Source organism: Coloeus monedula (genome assembly GCF_965178545.1).
Source record: "Coloeus monedula genome assembly, chromosome: 2".
In the NCBI taxonomy this organism is placed as follows: domain Eukaryota; kingdom Metazoa; phylum Chordata; class Aves; order Passeriformes; family Corvidae; genus Coloeus; species Coloeus monedula.
In genome coordinates this window covers 67,045,899-67,072,013 of record NC_138782.1, presented here as the reverse complement: position 1 = coordinate 67,072,013, position 26,115 = coordinate 67,045,899, and the positions used below count along the sequence as shown (strand labels likewise).

The 26,115-nt window shown below is 40.3% G+C and overlaps 1 protein-coding gene across 1 annotated transcript in view; it reads left to right on the top strand.

Annotated features, from left to right (window-relative positions):
* Window positions 1-24,780, top strand: part of NKAIN2 (sodium/potassium transporting ATPase interacting 2) — a gene marked incomplete at both ends in the record, with an annotated part of 72,552 nt that extends 47,772 nt beyond the window's left edge. Inside the window, 2 exons of the mRNA XM_082303420.1 lie at window positions 6,142-6,202; window positions 24,695-24,780. Of these exons, the coding sequence (XP_082159546.1) occupies window positions 6,142-6,202; window positions 24,695-24,780 (147 nt within the window). The remainder of the gene's footprint in view (window positions 1-6,141; window positions 6,203-24,694) is intronic.
* Window positions 24,781-26,115: the final 1,335 nt, after the last annotated feature.

Here is a 26,115-nt window from a genome sequence, read left to right as displayed (position 1 = left end):
CAAATATCATGTGGTTATCAAAAGCATAAATCACTCTGAAATACCTAGGAAGAGTGAAGATTTGTAGAAAGTTTTAGGTCAAAATTGCAGAAAACTCTCACTAAAGTTTAAACTTTCTGGAAATTTGGGTCGAGCCAACTGTCTGTAATACAACTACAAAACAGGTAAGTATCTCTTGCTTTCTCCTGTTGTTAAAGGTTTGCACCGCTCTTTTCTGACAAGCCACAGTGCTGTGATTTTCCATGCTCCTGTAGCCTCTTCAATTCCTCAGGTGGAGATACTTGCCAGGGAAGATGCTCAGGGAGCCCTGAACAAGACAGAATTTCAAACAAAAGCTTTCTAGCAGGTCTTCAAGGGGATCTTCAAATGCTTATATAAAAAGGAAATCTCCAGAAAATTGAAGAGTCCACTGAGAAATAAGGAAAGATTTTATGCTAAACACCTTCTAGACAGCTGATATAAAAAAGATTATGATGCACTAGTTGAAATAAATGCAATTTTTATCACACTTCTCTTTTCCAATGTGCCTAGACTTATCTGTGTTTGTGATTCATGGTTTTACTGTGTCTGCCAAAAAAAACCCCACAAAACCTTTGGGGAAGTTTTCAGCTCAAGAAATGAAAGAAAAATAACTTGATGACTATATAGGCTAAGAAATTATCATTTTTGCTTGCTTTTAAATTTCATAATTGCCCACTAGATATTATTGTGGACATGTCAACTTGATATTGACTCTTTTAAGTAATTACTTTATTGCACAAAATAAAGCTACTTGACCATAATAATGAAATATTCTTTCCAGACAGCACATAGATAGTTAATTCTGTAAAAGAATGACAGCAAGGCCACACAGTCTACCTTCCCTATCAGGAATCTGTCCTTATACCAATAGTTTTCCTATTTGCTCCTCTTATGATGAAAAATAGTTAAACTTGGAGGAATGACAGGGCTCTCATAATGTTAAATGTAAGCACAAATAAAAGCATACCTCAACAGAGTAGTTTCCATGGAACGTAGCTTGAGTTTTATATTAAACTCCAGCAATGATGTTCACTCACTGATGCAACACTGCTGAAGGCAGTGAAATCATTCTTGAAAGGGTTTTTGCAGGGGGCAGCTTTAGAACCCCCATGACACTGAATTAAATCTATAGATAGCGAGAGAAAGGTCTCTGCCTCACCTTTCCTGCTAAATAATGAGTATGATTCTTCTGAGAATCAATACACTGGAAGCTTTCTAGACAGTAATTCTCCAGTTCTTCAGTTGCTCATAATGTGTGTGTATATATATATATGTAGCAATATATCTCCAGACTCCAAAAATCCATTTTAAAGAAACATTGTCCCTTAAACGCACACTATTACAAAGGTTTTTTGTGTGCAGACCACTGTAAGCTTAAGTAATACAATTAATTTGCACATGGCTGGACATGTAACATCACAGCTTTGCAATACAGCGTTCCCAGAGCCAGAATGATCCCCGTGCATTTCTGCCGCATTATTGCTTGAACTAGCCCATATTTTGGTTAGTTCTTAAAAGCAGAGTGTTTATAGAAACCTGTGAAAATTTAATAATGAAAAGTAAAGGCACAAGCCTCAGCTGTTTCAGAAGATACTGAAACATTTGTCCGTAGGAAAACCCAATAGGTTTGTGGTTTTTAAGTCTAAGGTTCATTCCTCTAGACCAAGTACAGTTATAGAATAAAATATATTCATTCAATGAAACCAAGACTATGTATTATTTCCACAACCCTTAACTCATTAATCCTCATCTCAAGCCTTCTCCTCACCACCTTATCCCAATTAGATCTTACCCACTTTTAGTTTTTGTTTCCTCCTTGCTGTTACTCTTTTGTTTCAAGTTCCCAGCTTAATAAACATAGCTTGTAGTAATTACCTATATATATATTGCTTTAGAAAAGGGCAGTGTGGGGGCCTTGACCAGCATTTATGGTTTTTTTATATGATAGCTTTTTTCCCAAATCTGGTGCTATTTGCAGTGATAAAAACATTCATCTCCATAAAAGAAATGAGAAAAAATAGCAAGACAGGATTTTGATCAATACTGATTCTGATTAAGTTTGATCACAGCACTTGACATTTTGAGCAAGTCTGGAAGTATACTCACAGAAACTCAGGATCTGCTAAGAGTCTTTAGCAGTGTAACAGGACATTGTTGACTTAGGTGGGGAATATTCTATCTACTTTTTTGTTTGCCTTATATGTCCAGAATAAGGTAAAATACATTAACTTCATTTTGTAATTAATCTTATTACCAAAGCTTCAGTAGTGCCGTTTTATTGGTGATTTATTTTAGGCTTTGCCTGTCTCCTTTTTTTTTCTTGACAGAAGGAAAGATGGCTTTATCAACATGCTTATAGATTAAAAAAATCCAAAACCAAATAAAATTATTAAATGCTTGAGATCATTGTTTATAAAATTAAGGTCATCAGATGCCATCAAAGTACACCCAGGGTGCTGGTGCAGGCATGGATAATGTGTCACTTTTAGAAAGAGCAGTATTCATTTACACTCTCATATGGACATATCGGGGAAAGATATAAAGAGCAGATTTTTTCAAGCTGCAGAAAATGAGGTTCATAAAAATGTGCATTCACTAATCACTATATGTATAAATGAGCAGGGATGTTGTTAATGGTTCCTTCTCCTCTAGAGGCCCATACTACAGCATTAAAATGTGAATGGGACAGATGTAGACACCTAATCTTCATGGGTCTGGGATCCATAAATGATCTTCTGCTTATTGCACCTATTTCTTTTTATCACTTTATAAATAACATAGTTCAGTTAATTAAGAAAAAAAATAGGTAGGGATGCAAAGCAACAAGATTTTTCAAACTAACTTTCCTAGTTTTAAACTGATTTTCTGAGACAGTCAGGTCCCTTCTCTTCTTTATCCCTGAGGACTCATTTCCTTCCTTCTCATATAAGACAAAAATCTTTTAGAGATACTGAATCAGAAAGACTCTGCTCTGTGTAATTCTCATACTGCACTGAGCACTCAAACACTGCTGTATTTGAGGATTTCTCATGAATTTATTAAGCGATGTGACTAACTCCTATCATTTGCTTTGGTTTGGTTTCTTCTCTCATATTCTTCTCCAGGGTGAGGAGTGTATTCAATGTTTTGTTTGGATTTGTTGGGGTTTTTTGAATACCTTTTGTGATACAAAGGTACATTGTGATGTGTTTTTCTTAGAGAGGAAGGGTCAAAGAAGTGTATCTTGCACTGTAACAAAGGTGGCAAATTTTGGGAGACACCTCCATCCATGTGGGAATTCATTAACAATTTTAGTTGTCTTAAGTGCTCAGGAAGTCTCTGCTATGTGCGTAGACAAGCTGTACCTTTCTTTTGGAAGTCCTAGTCCACAGGTGAGGAAACATTTTCCTTATCTCTATCCCAGAGATCTCTGCAGACACCACGGGCTCAGGTCCTTGAGCATCATCAAAGTGAAAACTGCCACTTTTTAGTTCTGAGCCTCAGCTCACAGCATGTGCCCACTGCTGCTGATGCAATTAGAAGATAAATCTTAAATGGCTGCCACTGTATCAGAACTGATAAATTGCTTGGCTAAAAAAAAAGAGAAAGAAGAAAAAACTAATGTGAGATTCAAATAAAAACAAAATAATTTTGTTTACCAAGCAAAGGGTTGGATGTGGGAGAAGGGGAGGCTTCTTTTATGAACTCTGATTATCTCATGGGAAAAAAACCCTGACATTCGTACTTAGATCAGAACAATTTGAGTTTTAAGGCATTCTTTTAATCAACAAGCTCATCTGATGAAATGCTGTAGGATTCGCTTATATATCAAAGGAGTTCCCTGGAGATTTAAGCGATGTAACTGAATACAATTAAAAGATCAGTTATAAACACCATTTGTGATACAGTTTGCTCTGCTTTGTAAGATAAGTTCAGTTAATACACATGAACTTGTGGTGGTTTGGAAGGTAGTAAAGTATTGAACAGCAGTGCAAGAAAAGGATTACCATAGAAGCCTGCTAGAGATGTAACCATTCAGCTATCTTGGATCTGATGGTCTGTAAAAAGAGAACAGAGAAACTATTAAGCCAAGGTTCACATCCAAGAATGGAATCATTTATGAGCAACCTTTCTGGGCCTAATTCGTTGCTGAATTAAACCTCAAGTAATGTCATTGAAGTCAATGGGGTTATGCAGGGCATAAGTCAGTGGAGCAAATTAGCCCTCTGTCTTGAAGCCAAGAAATGAAAGGGAAGAGTGGTCCAATAAAGGAGAGATGAAATGCTGATATTAGCTGATGCCACTTCTTGGTACAGTGCGTTCTTTGTGTCCAGCAGTGAATATTTCATCCTTCCCAGGTGTAAAATCTTCCCAGCAGCACTATAAGGCAGATTTATAATAAATGACAAAATAATGGTTTAGTTCCATTGTAATGCAGCTTCTGGGCTCCCAACAGGAATTTCAGCAGATAGCAGGCAACACTTATGCTGGCTTCAGTGTGAGCTCCAAATCAGGTCTTGTTCTCTTCACAAAAGCCTTGAGTCTGACCTTTTTTTTCCCCTTTTGCCATCTCTTACCCATACAAATGTTAGAAGATAGCATTTGTGGGCGTGGGTAGATTTCTATATAGGAAACTGACAGAAATTCCAGGAATATTAGTGTAAGAGCTGGAATAAACTAGGCATAGTCACTGCCTCAGGTACGAAGGTACTAGGAAATAGAATGGATTTTTTTGCATTTAGTTTATATATGGGTAATATTAAGGGCTCTAAGAACCCACAGTATTGAAGTGATTGTACATGTGCCTTGGATTAATGAAAAAAAATCTATTTTCACTTACCAGCATTCATAATACATGGTCTCTCAAGTTTCACTTTTTCTACTGTCCAACCCACTGATTACTCAAACAGAAGTTAAGATCATCATCTCCCTCAGCCGGAGATTATGGGTTTTGCACCATTCACAAAGAGCTCAGTGCTGGCTGAAGCCTCTAGGCATTTTTACTAACTGTATAAAGAACAAATTCTCAAAGTGTACAGATGGGTTCGCAGCTTATGAAAATATCTCTGTGAGGTGAACTGTGCAGAGTAACACATTTCGGCAACACGGCTCACTTTCACTACACAGAGATCAAACAAATGGAATTCTTTTGACATCCTGCCATGCAAATTTCAGTGACGAGCTAAAAGAAGAAAAATGGTTTATTGTGATTTAGTAGAAAAAACTCTCCAGACCTACATGTAAGGGAAGTTGTGTAAAGCACGCAGCATGTGACACGTGCTGCTGCTCCGGTATTTGTTCTGTTACTTCTGGTGTAACTTCTTAGCAGCAACAGATCTCGTTGGAGGGACCAGCAGCTGACTGACATGATACTTGGCCTGTTTCATGTGTGATATTGGCCATTTATTCCTTTTTTTATTATCATTTTTTTCAGGAGGTACTTCAATAACCACTCCAGATTTTCATTTTCTTTACATCCCATTGCTTCTGTTTACAATTCAATTCTGGGCATGCTCTGCAGAGAGGATTGAAGGGAGCAAGATACAAATTTGCCAGCTGCTGTGTGTGATGCTGATGTAAACACATCCAGGACGATCCAAACTGATATGTCATGAGGCTTGGGGACTATTGCAGATATGAGAACAAGTTCCATTAATTCATAGCCCTAATTTCAACTGATAAAATATCATTATAAAGCTGGTTTACAAGTGCACTGAATTTGTCCTCGGTTTAGTTGGCACAGTTCTGATTTTTAAAAAAGTTCTGCTAGAGGGCCAGGTTCTGTTGGATAGAAAATCTGATTTTGACAGAAATATTTACATTTTCAGTGGCTAAAATCTCATCCATCCAAACACGCATTCACTTTTTTTTCAATAATCAAAAAAGAAGTCAACTAGGTATTGGAAAGATTTTGATCATTTTTTGGACGTTTTATTGAGGATGTGTTTTTCAAGAAAGATGCAGAATTGCCCTGACTATTTCTAATTAAAATTATTAAACTATTGTAGAGAATTATCTTTACCTTATCAAATAAAGTCTGTTGCATTTTGTTATTTCTGTTTCTGTTGTGCTCTTGTAAAGCCATCTCTTGTTTCTCTGTGGTATCCATCTTACAGCTAACGCTATTATATTTTGTTTCAGCTGGCAGGCTTCATCTATGCCTGTTATGTTGTGAAGTGTATTACCGAAGAAGAGGACAGCTGTAAGTACTAAAGCTTTATTTCATACAAAATTAATTCTTTTTTTTTTCTAAATCACCTCTCCACTATGCTGGTTCTTGCTGACTTCAACCTAAATGCCTTATAAATAGATCATGTTTTCCATGCATCCTTCTTGGTCTAAAATTTGGAAATATCTGAGAGACAAAGGAGTAATGAAATTCTGGTTAAAAATTACAAATGCCTTTCTTCTGGAAAGATCATTGCAATTCTTTATCTCATGGCTTAGCTTTAAAAAAAAAAAAAACAAAAATCCCAATTAGTAAATACAAGCTTTTTTTTTCCTTACTCCGGACTGTTATTAACTGTCTTCAGAGTAATTGGTTACCACTGAGGTTATAGCTCTTTTGTGTTGGCATGTATGTTGGCTTGTAAAAGCACTTCTGGCAAAAAAAATAGCTTTAGATCATCGCAGGACCTTCCTTTATGAGAGGTGAAACAGTGGAGCTCCTCTCTCTTCCTGCTGCTCCCAGGGTAGAATTACATGGAGTGAAATGATTTCATATAGATGTATGTTTGTGTTTCTTCTGCTTATTTATATTAATAGAAGCCTGTTGAGCAGAATTTTCTCTTATTGCATGCTGTAGAGTCAAGCCATTTCACTTTTTTTCTCTCCTCTAAACTTGATTTTTTTTATAAAGGGCCACTGCAGCATTTCAGTACAGCTTGGGATTTATACTAAAGCACTTTAGAAACAAGTATCAGAACTGCATGTAACTTTGATAAAATATACATGAATCCTAGAGAGAGCTCTGCAACAGGAAGCTAAAGTGTTTTTATTTGATTGAGAGCACTGCTAGGGCTGGCGGGGGTTCCTTTGTGTGTTCTCCTGTGTGGAAAATAGCTACAGCCCTATAATCTATTGGCAATACAGTGTCACTGTGAACCATCAAGGGGAGATTTAATGCTGAAATCAAACCACCACACTTTGGAGGTCGTTTTAACTATGCTTATTTCAGTTGTCTTCGTGTTACTGTGGAGGTGAGGAAGGTATAAAGAGTACAAAGGGTTTGGGACAGCTGTGTGGAGCAGGGATGTGTCACAAATAGACCTGTCTGTTCAGGGACATACCCAGTCATATGTACTTTCTCCTGCTTTGCCGTTAAGTGCATTCACAATCCACAGGGCTGGAGGAGAGCTACTCCCTGTCCCCCAAAATGAAATCCCATTTAATACTGTTCTGCCCTCTCTTCTAAGGGCTTAAATCTTTTTTTCACTATTCTGTAATGCTTTAGAGCATGATAAAAGTAAAAAGCGAGGAAGGATTTGAGAGTTGGCTGACCAATCAAGTGCAGAAGTCAGAGCACGTTTGAGAGATTTCTCTCATGGTCCATAAGGCGGCATTCCTGGCAGCAAAGTGCCATGGCCAATATGGTATTGTTTTCCTCTCACTGCAGCAGGAGCTCCCTGTTGTTCAGAAGCCACAGATTGTCATGTTTCTTTGAACATTTTCTTGCCATCACCTTGACTATTTTGTCATTACTTTTGTCATTTAGATTTTGTTATTACTTTGTTCATACAGCCCAGCCAGGTCTCCTCATTCAGTCAAAGAGCATCTCACCCATCTGCAAGCACCTCTCTGAGGTACCAGGGTGAATCCCCTCCCAGTGCAATACAGCCAGCACAAGCTCAGGTGCTGCAGCTTCCCCTCTGGTGAGGTTTGGAAGCTTGACTGGCAAAAAAGGAAAAGGGAAATTCTGTGGCTGAGTTGTGCCAACAGTGTAATAATGCTCAGATTGGATTTGGCCCCTCAAGGTATCGTAAAATTAAAACAGCTTTAGTTTCTACTGAGAGGCCTCATGAAGCAGCAAGTAAGAATGATTCTAGTTCTCTCTCTGCTCAGACATCCACTCTGCCATGTACCAAGTGTTCATTGTGACAGCCAGGGCCTGCAGTCTGTACAAATACCCCCTGCTCAGGTTTAATTTAAAATTATTTCATTTTCTTAGATACATTTTCTCACCTTTTCCATCCCTTTTGGCAACTCATCCATCTATTGTGTTCTTCTGAGAAGTGTATGGCTTATGGCTGTCACGTTATTTAGTATTTGTACTCCAGGGGAAGATGCCTAAGCCTGACTTTCTCCATATATTCACAGGTGGGGTCATCTCATGCAGACCAAGTGAATGCTAAGGAGAAAGGCTTTCAGGAAAAGTGGAATATGTCCCAGATTCATTGCTAGAGCTTCTTGCATAGAGTCTTTGATCTGAGATAGCTCCAGATCCCCTAGGTGTGTTTCTCTTTCCATAGGCTCTTCTTCCACTTTTCCAGATCCTCACTCCTGCCTGTTGCTATGGAGCAAACTCTGTGACACAGGGATGAAGGTCCCTCTCCTATTCACAGTGTATTCCCTCCTCCAAAGCTGCTGGGCACCTAGTGTAGGAGAAAAAAGCTTTACTGTGCTACCCCCAACCCCTATTTAGCATCCACACCTGATAAGGAGTGAGGCCAGTCTTGTGTTTCCATAAAATTTGGCAGCTGGTGTTCTCTCTGTGTGCTAGCAATGTGTCAACTGCGAAAGATCCTCTGGTAAAAACAGTCACCAGAGAGCAACAACCACACTGCCCTTCTTTCCCAGCACCAAAGTGGTCTATGAAGAACAACAGAAGGACATTGTCATCTTCTTACCCTCATCCGTATTCACAGACATCACAGGAGAAATCTAGATCTCTGGCTTTCAGGATCACTCATGCCTATAAAAAAATGGGATGCCTAACAGACAAATAGAGAGAGCGATAAGGATAAACACATTGGATCATACCAAAGTGTCATTTAGCCACAAGTCCTTTCCGATGAGACAGGACCAACAGAAACAGTCTTTTGTTTCTCACGATGGACACAATGAACACCCATAAACTCAATTCATTTTCTTCTGCTGTGCTAATGGGCCGTGGGAACAACAGCAGTCCAAAAGAGGAGCAAAAGAGGCAGAAACACTGAACCTGGCAGTACTGAGCAGCAAGACTGGAGAAAAAGCCATGCAATGTCCAAGAGCCAAACATGGGCATGTTCCAGATTTTAAACAGAGGAAGATATTGACACTGCTCTGGAGTATAGAAGGTGTCTCATCTTCTGCTGGCACAGAGCCTCAGCTGTAGAAACACAGTCAAGTTGCTCTTAAGCTGCTTCAGCTGAATTAGCTTTGCTCTCAGAGTAATTGGAACAAGCTGAAAGAATTACTATTTCTCCATTCTTTATGCAGATTTTATTAAGAGAACAAATGAGCTAGGGTAGAATTAAGCAAACATTTCACTAAGATTAACCTGCTGTAACCTCACTAAAGGATTAGGAATGGAACAATACAGTGATCAAATCATGGTCATAACTAGGACTGAATCAGCAAGTCTAGAGGTTTTAATTACTCACACACCAAATAAATCCCAGCTGCAGGCCCCCTAAATCAAAGCGCAAGTCTGTGGTACCTTTCATGAGAACAATCTGCTTTGGGTTAATTCTGCACCGAGGATTAAAGAGGAAGTTGCTTTCCCTCCTGCTGCAGTCCCAGAAGCGCTCTAACACTGGGTGCACCAGAGTCAAACTGCGGCACCCATGTCCAAGGGGCAGACAAGAGTGGCTTTTCCATGGCTGCTTCTCTCAGTGGAGGTTTCCCACTCCCAAATGCTCATTCTGCATCATTTTCCCTATGGCTGTATAAGAAGGAGGAACTCTGAGGGTCGGCTGTATAAGAAGAAGGAACTCTGAACTCTGGGAACGATGAGGGAGGATGGGTGGCCAGCAGTGCTGTTGCCAACTCCACGCCCTCCTCTTCACCACTGCCATTGGAATGCCTAAGCCATTGCCATTCTTACCTCATTAGCATTATTAGCTGCACCAATTAAAAATAAAACATGAAAATGTCAGCAACAGCCATTACTTGGAGGCATTCAATGGCTGTGAACTTATTGGAGCTCCTCATTTGTCTTCCAAAATCATATTAGGCCTGCATTTTTCAAAGGCTGCACATTATTTTTAATAACATCAAAATGTTCATTTAATGTGCATTTGCTCACTAGCAATTTGGCTCCCTACTATAAGCTGCTACTGCCTTAAAGAAAATTCAGTGTATTTTTGAAAACTTTATTAACTATATAGACATTTTGTGGAAAACACTGGAATGTAAGCAGTCAAACAGCATCCTCCCAGGGCTTTTTGTCTCTAAGCAATTAAGAAGGAAACCTGGGTTACTGAAATGGGAATTCTGCACTCACCTTGTAGGTTCTGTTGAGGGTAAGGAGACTGGTTTGTTATTAGAGCGACAGTTTTGACTGGGAATGAAGTCCAGCTAAGAGAAAATCTCTAGTCTGTGTCCCACAGAAAAATCCTAACCTAGAACCCTCTCTTGCTGACCCAGAGAGGGAGCAGAAATATCTTTACCTGCTATTACACAATGGCAAGGCAATCAGGGAACAAATACGGCCTCTCTGACTGTTCCCTTGAGTACCGTGAGGTACAACCTTTGCACCATCTAATGCTAGCAGGGATCTGACTTGCACATACACTCTCTTCTTGTCTTCTGGCATTGTTTCCAGTTAAACTGCAAAGCAAAAGAAATTGCAACTGTATCCAGATTTTTGCTGCATATTCCCTGGAACCTTGCTCTTGGGGATGTCTGGCACAGAAGTAAAGCTCTATATAACCCTTTAAAATTATTTCATTCCTCCCCCTCCAATAAAAATTTGAATTCAAGATCCCATTTGAATTACTGAAAAGGTTCAGGAAGACAGTACCCCAGACAGGAAATATCTTCTCGTGAGTAATACAGTATTATGTGCAGTAATGTGCCAATAAACTTGGTGCTAAACAATAATCCTTTCTGGGATCCTAGGCCTGACCTGGGAAATACAAATGTGATGACAAAGATTTTCTTTTAAAAGACAATATTAAATTCATTTTATGTGAGAGATGTGAAATTTTGACATGCATATGGAATAGATAGAAAAAAAACTTTGTTTTATCTCTGTCACAGGCAGCCTTTCACCTTTGGGCAGGTTATTTAACCTCTCCATACTTCTATTTTCCATATTTAAAATGAGAAATAATGACAGGGGACAAACCCACAGGCATGTTGCTTCATAACTCTGAGCTTCTGGGATGAAAGGCACTATTGAAGTGCAGAATATGCTCAGGTATCACTTTATTTCTGTGCCAAATGCTTTTCACAATCTGCTTAGCAAGACATTACAGAGAAATAATACCTCAGCTTCCATTCCTGCTTAAAACGTCTCTAAAACAAAGAGAAAGAGAAACTGGTAGCAAACATTCGAGTATTAATTCTGCTTCTTTGTTTCCCATCCCAAGTTTGTGGTTCCCAGAAATTCTTGACAGTAATTTGCTGTTCATGGACTTCCTTAACCACAAGAGGTCTTGCTGTATTTAGTTTCCCACAGTGGTCTTTTCTTCCTGAAAGTGTCCAGCTATGTGTGAACCAAGAAAGGTTTTATAAAACAGCCTCCTGAGAAAAGGAGATCAATACATCAGCTATACACTTTGTTAGCTTTGCACCTACCATTTGTGTAGCGTGTCCTGAGTCTTTCTCTGGAGAACACCAGTGATTCCATCTTCACCTTTTCCATGCTGTCACAGGTGGCATCCATCTCACACTCCTACAGCCACATGTAAGTAGGCCTGCAGCTTAAACTAACAATCAAGATTTCCACCACAGTTAGTGGAGGCAGGGATGTAACTCCAAAGAGCAATCTGCCCTGTGGCAAACATCTCTTTCACAGCAGAGTGAATCACTGGTCTAACTTGTTTGGTTAGGGCTAGGGACAGCCTAGGCTGTCTGCAGTGGCAGCACAGCAACAAATTATAATAGGAACAAAAAAAAAGACAATATTCAAAACACAGTTGTTCTCCAAACTGTTGAACAGGTCATTGTGAATGGGAATGCAATGAACACGCTACAGATTTGAAGCTTCAGCTTGTTTTTGCTCAGCTGCGCTCTCCAATTTACAGCCTGCAGCTCAATTAGAAGCTTTTTCCACTTACTTGTTTCATTTAGTGTGGTGACTGCTACATGAAGTAAACCAAGGGGAGGAAAATGGGATGCTTTTGACTGTCAGGATGCTGATAGAAGTGTGGAGGAAGAAAAGCCTTTGAAATCCCATGGTGCTACTTCATGTTTGTCATCCTAAGGAGAGCTGCCTTGGAGAGCTACTGTGCCACCAGGAACATTTAGGAAATTCCCTGAGATGCCTGTACAGCATCAATCTTTCACACAAATCAATAGCTGGTTCCTGTGTTATTATTTCCAGTCATGTCCTGTCCTGGAGGAGGCCCCTCACAGAGCAGAAGGCTGGTGTTGAGCATCTTATTCTCCTCAGAACAGAGCACAGGCAATCTTCATCCCCTAAGGTGTGCTCGCTGCTTCCAAGGCACAGGCTGAAAATATCTGAGCTGCAGAGTGCGAGGCTGAAGCACAGGGGAACAAGTTTATGGCAGGAAGATATGACAAGTGAAACCAGCTGCATTTGAGATGCAAATGGACCTAAGCAGTCCAAGGTGTCAGAGGGCTTGGCAGATATTACACAGCCTGCTCTGTGATCATTTGGCACAGCACTGCAAAGAGAAACAAACTTAAAAGCTCTGAGGAGGTGCAGTTTGTTTAAATAATAGCAAGTAATTAGTCTGAAGACAAAATCAGTGATGGCATTTTATAATTACAATTAATTTAAAGGTTAATTTCCTTTGGTGCTAAAATCTTATTTAAAACATTTACCAGGAAGGGAAATTAGGATGTTACTATCTAGGTGCATAGAATGCTTCTGGGAATCCATGCCTATTATCACTAGAAAATTAGGTTAGACTCAAAGTGGGAATTTCAATTCATTTTAGTGTATAATAGATGGTGGTCAGGGCCTTGAGTCAGAAGGGTTGCTTAGGGTAGACTGTATGATTTGCATTTTCTTTGTTTGTGGGATTAATTGCAAATGTTTCCAACAAAAAGGCTGGGTTTATACATGAACAAGCTTGACATGAAAAGAAAATTGGTTATGGATTGCTGCCTTCGTAACTAATGAAGCTGATGTTCAAGGTATCCCTAGGAGACAGGCTTGTGGTGTGAGACAAATATATAAATAAAATCACACAAGGGAAAATGGTGGCATTGCTGGCTTCATCTATGCTAATTTCTTTTCTCCCTCACTTGTCTTCCCTGCCACTCCCCTTGCATCCATCATCACCTCCGGTGGGGATTGTCAGGCCCAAGTTTAAAAATGTCTAAATAACATAATGTAAAGCTTGAAGGAAGTAACATTTCCTTTCCAGCAGCTCATCACAAATCAATACTGCTTAATAAAATCAATGCATTGTAACAGCCAGGGAAATATACTTACCTTACATAATTTTTTTTAACTATAGACCACACAATTTGTATCTCTTCAAGAATGACATTGCATAAGTGTTGGAAAAGATCTGCACATGTCAAAAAGGAATGAACCACTAACATCTGGTTTTTTGAAGAAAGATATGTTTCATACCGAACCATCATGAAAATATTACTCGTCACGAATTATTTGTTTCAGGAGAGGAACACAAAGGCATTCAGACCATGAAACAATGTCCCAGGCAGTTGTGTCAAGCCAGTAGCAGGCATGAGGTAGTAACTAGTCATGGCTCTGACAAAAAAAAGCTACAGATCATTTGAAGAGATGGTCAGGTTGTTGATGTAGCTGAATAGGGCATGGTTTTCCTGGACATGGAAATGTTTTGACATTGAAAAATAGACAAAGCTCATATTCAAAATCAGAAAGAAAATAGCAAAATCTGAAACTCTCCACAAGCTGAAAATTGCATGAAAATACTTTCAGGAAAGTTTTGTTCTGGTGCTGGTGAAAGATTCCATTTCATCATCAGTCCTTTCCTGCTACTTTGCACTGAACATGGAGGGATGGCTTTGAAAGGAGGTCCTCCAATGGGGAGCATCTCCTCCTTCATCCCCCAAGGGAGAGGCAGCTTGGATCCCACAGAGGAACAGCCTGCAGGTGGCCATGTGGGGCTGCCGGCCCCCTTCCCCACCCTGGTGTTCCACCCTTCAAGGGCAGCTGGCTGCTCCTTAGGGTTTCAGCCAAAATGGGTTGGTAGAGCATGGCAGGTTCTGGCCATCCAAGCTCACTCCAGGCTGACAGATAGCAGAGTCTTCGAGAGGAATGGTGACGAGCTGCTGCAGGTGGACCAGACTAATTATTTCCAGTGGCCCTGAGAAGGACACCTGCCCACAGCCTTAGTGTCCTTCCTGCTGAGATAGTCAGTGTGAGCTCCTTGCAGTTTCCTCCATGCCATAAGCATAGCTTTGTACTAAATTATTTTTATCAGCATGACTCCTGTTAAAGTTTTCCTTATTACTTTTCCTTTCAAATATCTAGATAGATCTTCATTAGCTTTGGATTGTTAACTTTCATAGATTTGGGCCTTAATTCTCCACTTTGTTGCACCTACTAATGACTCTTTTTCTAATTTATTAGTGTGGCAGTCACACTTGGAGGCCACTGCCCCAGGCATTTTCTTTTTCCTCCTTTTTTTCTTTTTCTTCTCTTTATTGCTTGCCCCTAGAAGTGTTCTGGCTAAGAACAATTTTTACTAATGACTCATTTGATAACTTCTACAATAATTCAGTCTACCACACATTTAATTCTTAGAATAATTTGTCAGTCAAAAACTATATTGCAGGGCTGTATTTTTTTGCTCAGCACTTGGGATGAAAATTTGAAAGCAAATGGCTATTATCCAGCAATGTTCAGGTCTGTCCAGTTTAGAAAAATTATATATTGTTCAGACTATTATTGTTCTCTTACCTTGTTATTGTTCTCTTGTTCTCTTAGCTGAGCGAAGGTCTTTTATGTGCTTTTCTTTACTGAGCATCAGACAAGCCTCTTTGCAAGTTTGGAGACAAACCTTGCAAAGCCTTGCAGAGGTCAGGCAGCAACCCTATTTCCAGGTGCACAGGCTGACAGGTGGCTTGCTGTATATTTGTCAGGTATAAAAAGGAGTGCTGGCCATTTCAGTCCAGTATTTCTCATCACTACAGTTATGCTCCAGCTGTTTCCTCCTGGCCTCTGGTCCTTGTTCCTGACTGCTTTATCCCTGGTCCCAGTTCCTGCCTTCAACTACTGAAGACTTGCTCATGCCTCCCAGCCCTTGCTTGGTTATTCCTGGCTGCTTTCATCCTGTCTCCTTTCTGCTCAGCAAGGACCTTGATTCCCATCCTCTCAACGTGGTTCCCACTGTTGGCTAGCCCTGCCTTGCAGAGGCCTTGCTCCAGAGCATGGTATTCCTTATGTCATGCTCCAAGGGTCCGCTACTGACCAGATACCTTCTCCACCTCAGAATCAGAGACAAATTGTGACTTGTCTAATTTCTGGACCCACAGCACCATTTACCTTGGTATTTTCTGCTGGGTACAACCATGAGCTGGATTCACCTGGAATGCAGTATCTGCATGCCTGCTTGGTCCTAATTATAGAGAGCAACAGGCAGAAATCCTTGCCCATATTTCTGTGAGGACAGAAACACCACATCATGTTTATTAGACTTCACAAACCTGAGTGCCTTCCCAGTCCTGTATCTTGTCTCAGAAGGGCTGATCAAAGACTCAGCCAGGAGATCAGCAGAAACAGAGACAGAAGAAGATGCTGCCTTATACCAACAAGAAACAAAATAAGAGAAGAAAGTGGAGGACAAGACCCTGTGAAGCAAAAAATTACTGAGTAATTTTGATTATTATACAAGTAAACAGCATGAAAATAGTGGCAGTGGGGCATAATCTGAGCTGAGAAGCTCCATCAAAATTTATGTAAGGGTTTCCCTTTGCAGCTCCAGTGGCCATTGTAGAGCTCAGAAATGCCATGAGGTTACAGCTTAAAATCTGAGATTTTATATTCACCTTGCAAATGGCTGAGCCGAGAGCACTCACAGGTCCTTCATTACTGGCTGTTTGGCAGAAATGCTGCTCATTGCACCACAAGAACTGGACCTCATGTCCAAGTCCTTATGCCATTTCTGCATCCTCCTGTGACAGCACAAAGGGCACAGCCTCATGTGCTGGCAGATGTCTCCTTCCCCATGCTTCCCTGGTGTTTGGCTGTGTTGTGGTTTGAGAGCCTAAATCACTGTGTACTCAGCACAAAGACCAATAATGTTTGATTACCATTGTAAACAAACTTTATGGAGATCATATTCAAGCAAACCTCCTCCTGTGTGCTATATTGTGGAACAGCCACCAGGCCATGCTCACAGCATAAAAAGGCAGCAGAACTGAATTATTTGGAAGTGTCTTCACCAAACAGAGAGCTGGGTAGCAGGATACTGGCAAAGCAGCAAGAGCAAAGGTGTCCCCATATGTTCTTTTATCTTTTTGCCCCATATGTCATTTCCAAAATCCTTAAAATCAAACTTAATTTTACTGCCTTCCATTTATTTGTTTTTCTCAATCTGGCCTGTTTTTAGCTACCACTATTTGTGTACAGCTCTCTCTTGCCTCACAGACTCACTTCTGTACCAGCAGTGCTTTCAGTGATGTTATTAGCTGTAGTTTGTTTGCCATTTCTCCTTCCTTCCAGCTACACCTGCAGTGAAGTGCCTTGCTGTGGCAGTGAAGCTTAATTCCAGCACTTCAAAAGCCTGACTACAGGGAACCAAGTCTTTGGCCTCTGGAGAGAGCACATATAAATTTAACACCTCACAGGTCAGGTGTAGCATACGAACACCATGTGTTGTCTCTCTGCTATACCACACAGGAAATATGTCCAGTCATGGCATGTACATGCAAGGACCATCCATGAGCACATGCACATACACTTCCCTGGTCATTAGCTCTTTTCTTTTAAATGGTATCATCTTTGTCATGGGTAATTCTATTTTTTTTGTATTATTTTAGTGCCTTAGGTTCATGGATATATTTAAGGAGTACCATAATGCCAAGCACTGTACAAATGTGAACACCAGACCAATTTCTTGGAGCTAGCAATTTGCATGTTAGACAACAGGCAACTGATGGGTACAGGCAGAAAGTGAGCACAAAGAAACTATGAGCAAATATTATTCATTGAAGTAGACAGGAGTGTAAGGGCACAGGCAACCTAATTATTGTCAACAGAGCAAAGAAGAATTTTAGGGAAAAGAACGAGAGAACTATTTGTAAAGACATTCTCACAAGGAGAGACAAGAGTTTGGAAATCTGACAGGCATGGAGGTCAAGCTGGTGGCATGAGAGCAGAATTTAGCTTTTAGCCCTGAAAGGAGGAGAGATTGATGTCAAGTCTCTACAAAAGGCTTTAAACGTAAGAAAATTTAGTTCATACTAGATGTAATATAGAAGGTTAAATCAGTAGAAGGATGCAGAGAAGAGTAACCTAAACAAAAAGGTGAGTCCTGCAGCTTAACTCCACATTTGGTGAGTTCAAGAACAAAAAAAGGAACAATTGTCATGTCTAACACTGGGAGCCCTGAGTAAATGTTACAGCTGTGTCAACAGGTAGAAGAGTCTTCTTCTTCACTATGCAAAAATAATCTTCAGAAATTAAATCCTGCACAGCCCACAACAAAGTTGACATCAAACTTATATCCTCAAGTATAAGACAGACTTGAAGACACAAGTTCATTCTGAGAGACAGCAGAGAAGGTTAGGGAGGAGCAGCTGAGAGTTCTGGTTTTAGCCAGGCAGAACTGGAACTGATGTTTAATTATCCATGAGTAAATATCACAGAGAGAAGCTCGGATTTAAATTTGTATAGGAGGAGCAGAGTGAGCCTGAGCCAGGTAATCTGTGACACCTCAGAGAGCCGATGACAGCAGAATTTGTGTTTGTGAGTGCAATTACCCAGACCAGGAGTGGGAGAAAAGTAAAATGCAGAGGTTACTGCTCACTGGACTCCAGGAGCATGATGGAGAGAGAACCTCAAAGAAAGGAGATGAATGATGACAGGAGGAAGGTGAGCACAAGCAGAAGAGACAAAGGAGCCCAGCAAGGCAAGTTTCAGGAAAAAGAGAGCAGCAAATGCATGAAAGGTGGCTGGATGGCCACAGAGAGGACTCTATGGGCCTAAATTTGAATGGGAAGAGGTGATCGGACTGCAGTTCCAGCTGCATGCAAAGGACAGGATACAAGATGGAAGAAAAATTCCTAAAGAAGAGGAGAAAAGTAGCTCCAGAAACTGCCTGAAATCATTGAGAGGGGTTGGAGGGGGAAGGCTGGGACAAGCAGGGATAAGGATGGAGTCAATTTTTAAATTATTTTTATAAAAAGAATTTGCATGTATTTTTATTGGGAAGGAAATGCAAAAAAAAAAAAAAAAAAGAGAGAGAGAGATCAAGAGTGTGTCACTGGGACAAGCAGAAGTTTTATGGAACAAAATTCTTGTGACTGTAGTAAGAGAGAAGGGGAAACAAATAGTAAAAGGAGTGGAAAAGGCTGTCAAGCTGAAGAAAGGAGTGCTACTTTATCATTTTGTTTGCACAAAAAATTGAACAGTTATGTGCAGAGCAATGACTGAAGATGGGGGCAGTGAAGCAAATGAGGAGATGGTTGGGTGTCTCTGGGATAGAACTAATAGAACTGGAGGAGACAAACTACTTCATACGGGAGATGAAGTGAAAGAAAAGAGAGGAGTCAGTAGAGAAGTCACCCTTAATACAGAATTACTACCAAAGGCATTTTCACTTTTAAAGAAGGAGCCACGGGCAGGAAATGGATGTGATGATGAAGACAGGGTTGAGTGCTGGCAGTAGATTCACCACAGTGAGAGGCAGATCCTCGTGCACCAAGGTTAGGGATGAGATAATCAGCAAAACTAACAGTAGTAGCAAATCAACAAAGAAGAGGGTTTGAAACCAGTCAGGTTGTCATCCATACTGCAAGTTCCAGGTTGGCCAAGCTGGGTATTTTCCAATCTTTCCCTTTCATTTTGTTTGCAGATAAAGCAATTTATCCCCTTCCCCATTCCTAAACTCTGTATCTTTTCATATCTAGTCTGCATTGATTTTTGCATGCCTACTAAAATGCAAGGAAATTCATAGTGTCAGTCACATTTCTATAAACATATGCCCTAAGCAATTCTTTGGGTTGGATCCTAAGCTAATGTAAACTACCATTCCTTCATAGAAGTCACTGGAGTTATCAACATATTTATTAGAGGACCTGAATCTTTGTGCTTCTGTATTTATATCTTACAGAGAAAAATTTCTATAAGTAGAATAGTGTCTAGTTTTCTGGTTTCTTTTAAGAACCTTTCTTTTTGCTTTCTACAGGAAGATGTTGCTTTTTTTCCATACTCAATCCTTTCTCTTTGTCCATCTGTTGATTTCAACAGCTTTAATTTTTCTCACTGTGAACTTTCTAAAAAGAAATTTATTCCATATCAAATCCATGATAATGGGGTCTTTTTTTGTGCATCACATTTTAATGGTTCTTCTATATACCTCAGACTTCCAGAAATGAAAAATGAGAAATCCATTTATGCCCCTTATCCTGTCCTGATGTACACCAGAAACAGTGGGTACTCTGACCATGAGCAGAGGCTGAAATTTTGCATCCCTGTGGGTGCTTATTGATAAAAAATATGTCACTATTTTGAGCCATATGTCCTGTCTGTGTTACACTTGTAACAACAGTCATATGTCTGACAAGACCCTTAGCCCGGGCAAAAGAAGAAAATAATATGAATTTTTTATAACACATTTTACAGATAAGTAGTACTGCTATTATCCTATTCAAGTCCAGCTAGGAAAATAAAAATTTCAGGATAAAATATTTCAAAGGTGCATTTGCATGGCCAGGTTTTGAGGGGGCTACAGGGGTGGCTTCTGTGAGGAGCTGCTAGAAGATTCTCCTGTGTCTGATAAAGCCAATGCCAGACAGCTCCAAGATGGACCCACTGCCCTCAGAGGCTGAGCCCATCAGCTATGGTGGTAGTGCCTCTGGGATAACAGATTTAAGAAGGGGAAAAGGTTACTGTGCAACTGCAACTGTGAGAGAGGAATGACTGAGAGCAACTCTGCAGACACCAAGGTCAGCAAAGAGGGAGGAGGAGGTGCTCCATGGACCAGAGCAGAGATTCCCCTGCAGGCCCTGGTGCAGAGCATGGTGAGGCAGCTGTGCTCCTGCAGCCCATGGAGGTCCATGGGGGAGCAGAGACCCACCTGCAGCCCCTGGAGGACCCACGGCAGAGCAGGTGGGTGCCCATAGGAGGCCCTGCCCCTGTGGGAAGCCTGCGCTGGAACGGGCTCCTGGTGGGATCTGTGGATCTGTGGAGAGAGGAGCCCACACCAGAGCAGGTTTGCTGGCAGGACTTGTGACCCTGTGGGGGACACCCGCAGGCTGTTCCTGAAGGACTGAGGCCCAAGGAAGGGACCCACTGGAGCAGCTCATGAAGAATTGTAGCCCGTGGGAAGGATTCAGACTGGAGAAGTTTACGGAGGACTGTCTCCCATAAGAGGGACCCCACACTGGAGCAGAGGAAACATGTGAGGAGTCCTCCCCCTGAGGAGGAAGGAGCAGCAGAGAGGTGTGATGAACTGACCACAACACCCATTCCTCATTCCCTTATGTCGCTGGGGTGGAGGAAGCAGAGAATCAGGAGTTAAGTTACGCCTGGGACGAAGGTTTAATATTTGGTTCTATTTCTCATTATACTGTTCTTCTTTGGTAATAATTCAAAGCTATTTTTCCTGTGATGGTAATTGCTGAATGATCTCTCCCTGTGTCTATCTGGACCCATGAACGTTTTGTTATATTTTCTCTCTCCTGTTCAGCTGAGGAGGGGAGCAACAGAGTGGCTTTGGTGGGCAACAGATGTTCATCCAGGGTCAACTCACCACAAAAGGAATGGGATTCTGTTTGTTTATATGTTCACATGTATGTTTACTAAAGTGAAACATGATATGAGCCACTTGTGATAACAGTGACATGTAAGATGAATGTAAAACAGAATGGTCAAAAAAGTGTTTGATGTGTGAGGCTAAGGATGGAAGCCTCTGTACTGATTCAGCTAATGAGCCTTGTTTTATTCATCTGATGTTATGGCTGCCAGGAACGTATCAGTTGTATGACACTTTTAGTGACCTTTAAGGCACAGCCAGGACAAAATGCCTGCAGAAAGGGCAGCCTGGTGCATGCTTTAAGAAACTGGTTCAGAGTCCACAGGGAGATTTTAGCATAGTCCAGACACCACAGGGCTTGCAGTGCTGAGAAGCAGCCGCCATGAAGAAACCTTGCTACAAAGAAATTGATGAAATCCTTTTGTACTGGAGTTCACTTTCTATTACCTCCCTTCACCTCCCTTACGAAGCTTGTTGTTGCCTGTAAGAAGCCATTGTTGGTCTATAGTGAGGCCATGGTAGTAATATCTGCCCTGCCATCATTTGGTTACACACATGGGAACTTCTACAGTGAGCTGAACACAGAAATGTCTCTATGACCTTTCTTTGTTTGTCACTTGACAATCTGGCTTGTTAACACTCTGTCCTTGCTCTGTGCAACAGGGCAAAGCCACAATGCACGAAGAGACATTCAGCGCACATCTTTCCCTCATGCCCACACAAAATCATTTTGCTCAAAGAAATCTTTTTCTTAACACATTGGTTTCGCTTTCTGAAAACAACCCTGAAGACCTTTTGCCCCACATCTGCAAAGTAGAGTGTCTATGCCTACAGCCTACTAATAATGATTTAAAGATTGCTTGAAGGCTCTAGGAAAGTACAGAAGAAATGCTAAGCTGCACAAATGAGTATAGGCAATATCCCTAAAGCAACATGGGTTGACAACAGTGAGATACTCAATCCAACACAGGTATTTTCTGACTTGTGTTGTCAGGGATCAAGAATAACAACAGGAGAAGAAAACTGGGCAAGCAAACAACAAGCCATACCCACAGCAAACATATGCCCATTCTTTCTTCTGCAATCTTTGTATTTGAATAGAGGGGGAGGTTTCCTCCCAGCCTAGCACTTCAATAAACAATATCCTTCATTCTGTGCCTGTAAATTTAGTATGTTCCCAAAGACATGATCACATTTTGATAAAGGTATTCTGATGCTTACAGACAGTGATTAAGTAGAAAGCAACACACGGTATTTATCTTGATTTTAGCAAGATTTTGACACTATAAAAGGTTTGTAAGAAGGGCAGGGAAGTACTGTCTGGATGCATAGGTTGAGTGCAGAATTGTTTCAATCTGCATTTGAAATGTAGCTATAAAGCAGATGGGACATTTCAGATGAGATCCCACTGGTACCTCAGCTAGGGAAATAGTTCTCTTCATTATTTTGGTTAAGAAAAATGAGGATAGAAGAGAGAACGTTTGTAAAAATCTAAGATTAAACCAGACTGGGAAGGGTACAAGCACTTGTGAAGATACGATTAGAAGTCAAAATAATCTTGAGAAGTGGCTTGAAATCAAGAAGGTAAAATTCAGTACAGGCAAGTGCAAAAGAGCTCCTGTGGGGAAGAATCAATCATCTTCAAACAAAATATGGACTACTTGGCTAGGCTACACTTAGTGTCAAAACACAAAAATAAAGATCTGATTATTAGGCATTTTTATGATGCTGTTGAAAAAAGAAATTGAAAACCAAACCCAAATGACACAAAACAAGAACAACAAAAACAAGATGAAAAAAACAAACCAAACATACAAAACCCCAAATCCTACTGAGTTATTTCAGGTAATGCACAGAAGACTATATGGCAGTTGTCCCAGTTAGTCCTGATTTGTGCACTCCACTGTAAGAAAAGCATAAGTAAACTGAGGAAGGATCTTCAGGCTTTGAAATGTAGAGGCTTGGAAAACATGAGCTGTGAGAAAAATTTGAAATAACTAGGTTTGCTTAAACCTGAAAACAGTGGATAGCATGAAATAATTTTTTTAAAGGCTTAAAAGCAGCTATAAGAGAAAAAAATGGCTCATTTTTCTTCACATCCATAGAGAGAACAGGCCAAAATGTAGATAAGTAGTTAATTTGCAGGAAATTACATTTAAATTAGACATTGGGAAATTAGGCACAGGGAAAAGCAACACAGAGAGGCTATAGAACCTCCTTCATTAGAGATGTCAGGGATTAATTCAGTAACACATCTTTCTGGGAGAGGAGTATACATAATGCTGCCACAGTGCACAGAGCTGACTAAATTATTTCTGCAGGGGCCATTCTTGCCAGCAAAGAATGACTTGATGACAGATTCAGCATGTGTGCAGTTGTAATGGAGACATACTATACCCAGCCAGTCTAGTGTTTTGGTGGCTCTTTGCTTGCAGAGTAAATGGTGGATAGAGGGGTACCAGAATTTGATTTTTTGTAACATGTCTGGAATGGGTGAAACTGCATTGATAAGTGTGACTAAGTGTGGCACATATTGAGGGGTACCTTAGTACTAAAACAACCTTATAAATACAAGTGTTAAGGAGTCCAACCACTGTGGAAGTTCTCAAACCATGTAAACTTACTTTTTTTGTTTGTTTGTGACTGTTACTGCATTTTGGAGCCACAAAAAATTGTTGTCTATAACCTTTTTTTTTTTTTTTTTGCTTTTAATGTACACAGAGCCAGTCTGTCAGTAGCAGTGCCCAGATGTGTGAAAAATGCACTTCTATACCTGAACTCTTTGGCCCTTTTCTATCAAAGTAAAGTCAAGTTCACTTCTGTGATGTAAGAGACAATATTTCAGGGACAAGAACTGCCCCCAAATAACCCCTATAAGCCAATAGTTAAGTCTCCTGGGACAAAGGCAGCAAAGGGTACCCTTTTACCTGTGCAAAGAAAGTGTTATAGCAGAGAAATAGGGTTTTGGTCTCAGATGAGATTGAATTTTCCTGGATATTGTTTAAAACAAACATGAGAAGGCCATCAGGAATACCCTACAACCTTCCTGCAGACCTTCAGCATCTTGAGAGAAATGCAGGTTTCCTTACATCTGTGAAGTTTCATCTCTGAAGCTCAGATAAATTGTTCCAACTCTCTGTTCATGCATTTCAACCCAAATGTCAGAGCAGGGAATCAGAGAAGCTTCTGCCTCTCAGACAGAGTTGGATCAACAGTACTCCCTCCTCTACATCCTCTACTGAGCCATGACAGCAAGCCAGACACAGTAATCGCAGTCAGAAGCAATGCATTCATGCCAATAAATAAATGGTTTTCAGCATTTGTAATGTCTGAGTAGCATGTTGTTTTGTATTAGTGAGGTGGTCTACTTGAAAAAGAGGGATGTGTGCTTATTCCTGGTGGACAGATGGCTGTTATAAATCCTTTACTGTTTTTATGTGGTTTTAAAAATGAATTGATTTTAAAAGTAAAGAAAAAAAAAAGAGGGTACCTTGCCTTTCCTTACTTTTTAACTGTTTTTCTGTATCTTCCCAATTAGCTGGTCTAATTTTAACAGATTATTAGGGGACCTGTCAAAAATAATCTGTGTGCTGGGTGGTTCTTGATGATAGTGCCTATCAGTTCTAAAAGGATGTTGCTAATGTGAGCAATTTGTCCCCTTTCAGTTGATTTCATAGGTGGATTTGACTCTTACGGCTATCAAGGTCCACAGAAGACATCTCATTTACAGCTACAGCCCATGTATATGTAAGTACTTAACTTCTAGGATTTTTGGCAGAGTGGCAGCCTGATATTAAAGGATCATTAAGCTGAAAGATGGCATGACTTAAAAATTCAGAATAGGCGGAAGCCTTTTTTGATGGACTGAATTCAAGCTACACTTACGCAGCAACATTACTCTTGTGTTGAATTATAATGATTTCATAGGGCAAGATATCATGTGTCACAGTTGTTCAAACAGCATCCAGCTCTCACCTGATTTTTCCCTATTTTCATTCAAGCAGGTTTCACTCAGAGACAGTGACAATTCAGTGCAGAAAAAACACTGTCCAGATATGACAAGTCTTGGTGGCGAAAAAGTGGATTTTTATTAAGTTTTATCAAAAGTTCATAAACTTGCTAATTTAGTGGATGCATTTAGCATTTGTCTTACCAGAGCATCTGTTCACCAAGGCACCTCTGAACCTCATTTCCAGTTTCCACGTTTAAAAAAGCCAAAGCAAACAACATATGGCTTTTAAAATTAGTTTGAATAGAAAACAGTATTTTACCTAACCAGTGAGTGACAACTCCATCTTAGAGTGCTGTCTCATATTTTTGGGAATTAAATGGGGAATCAAATCTCAGCTCATACACACAACTGGAGTATATTCATACTAGAGCTGACATACAACCATAGACCAGTCCAGGAATAATCGTTCTCCAAATATTTCTTGTACTGATGCCAACTGAAATTCAGAACAGTCCTGACTGCCCAGATAAATCTTACCTCACTGCTGCAGGCTTTTGGAATATTTTTTATTTGCCATCAATGGCCTGCACGCTAAAAGCACAGCACCCAACAGCTCATAAAGAGGCAACATTTACTTTTTTCCTTTGTTTCTCTTCTGAACATCTTTTTTGAGGAGAAGAACTAAATTCAAGCACACAATAGCCATCCCAACACACAATTCCATTCACCTTCGAATGCAATTTCATTTCTTCTGATTAGTGGAAGCAAGCCTGCTAATAGATTAGTGTATTTTTGCACAGAGCTCGCACTTACTCCTTTATCAGTGGTACAATCTGTTCTGTGGTAGTGTTTAGAACTGGGCCCTTCAGGAGTTTTGCTAGGAGCTTTTTAATAATCTCAAATTACAATAGTGCATATCTCCAATGTCGTCTTAACTTCAGCTTCCCATCTGTCTGTGCTCAAGTACAGGTTTTTCACCTGCACTTTTGGCACAGTACTATGCATTTAGAAAACGTTATTTCCTTTGTAGTATTATATGAGGTACATAGGTACTTAGAACAATGCTAATCCTATCTCTTTCTCAGTATACCTTGTCATCAACATATGGAGCCCTCTAGCTATTATCCCATTCTC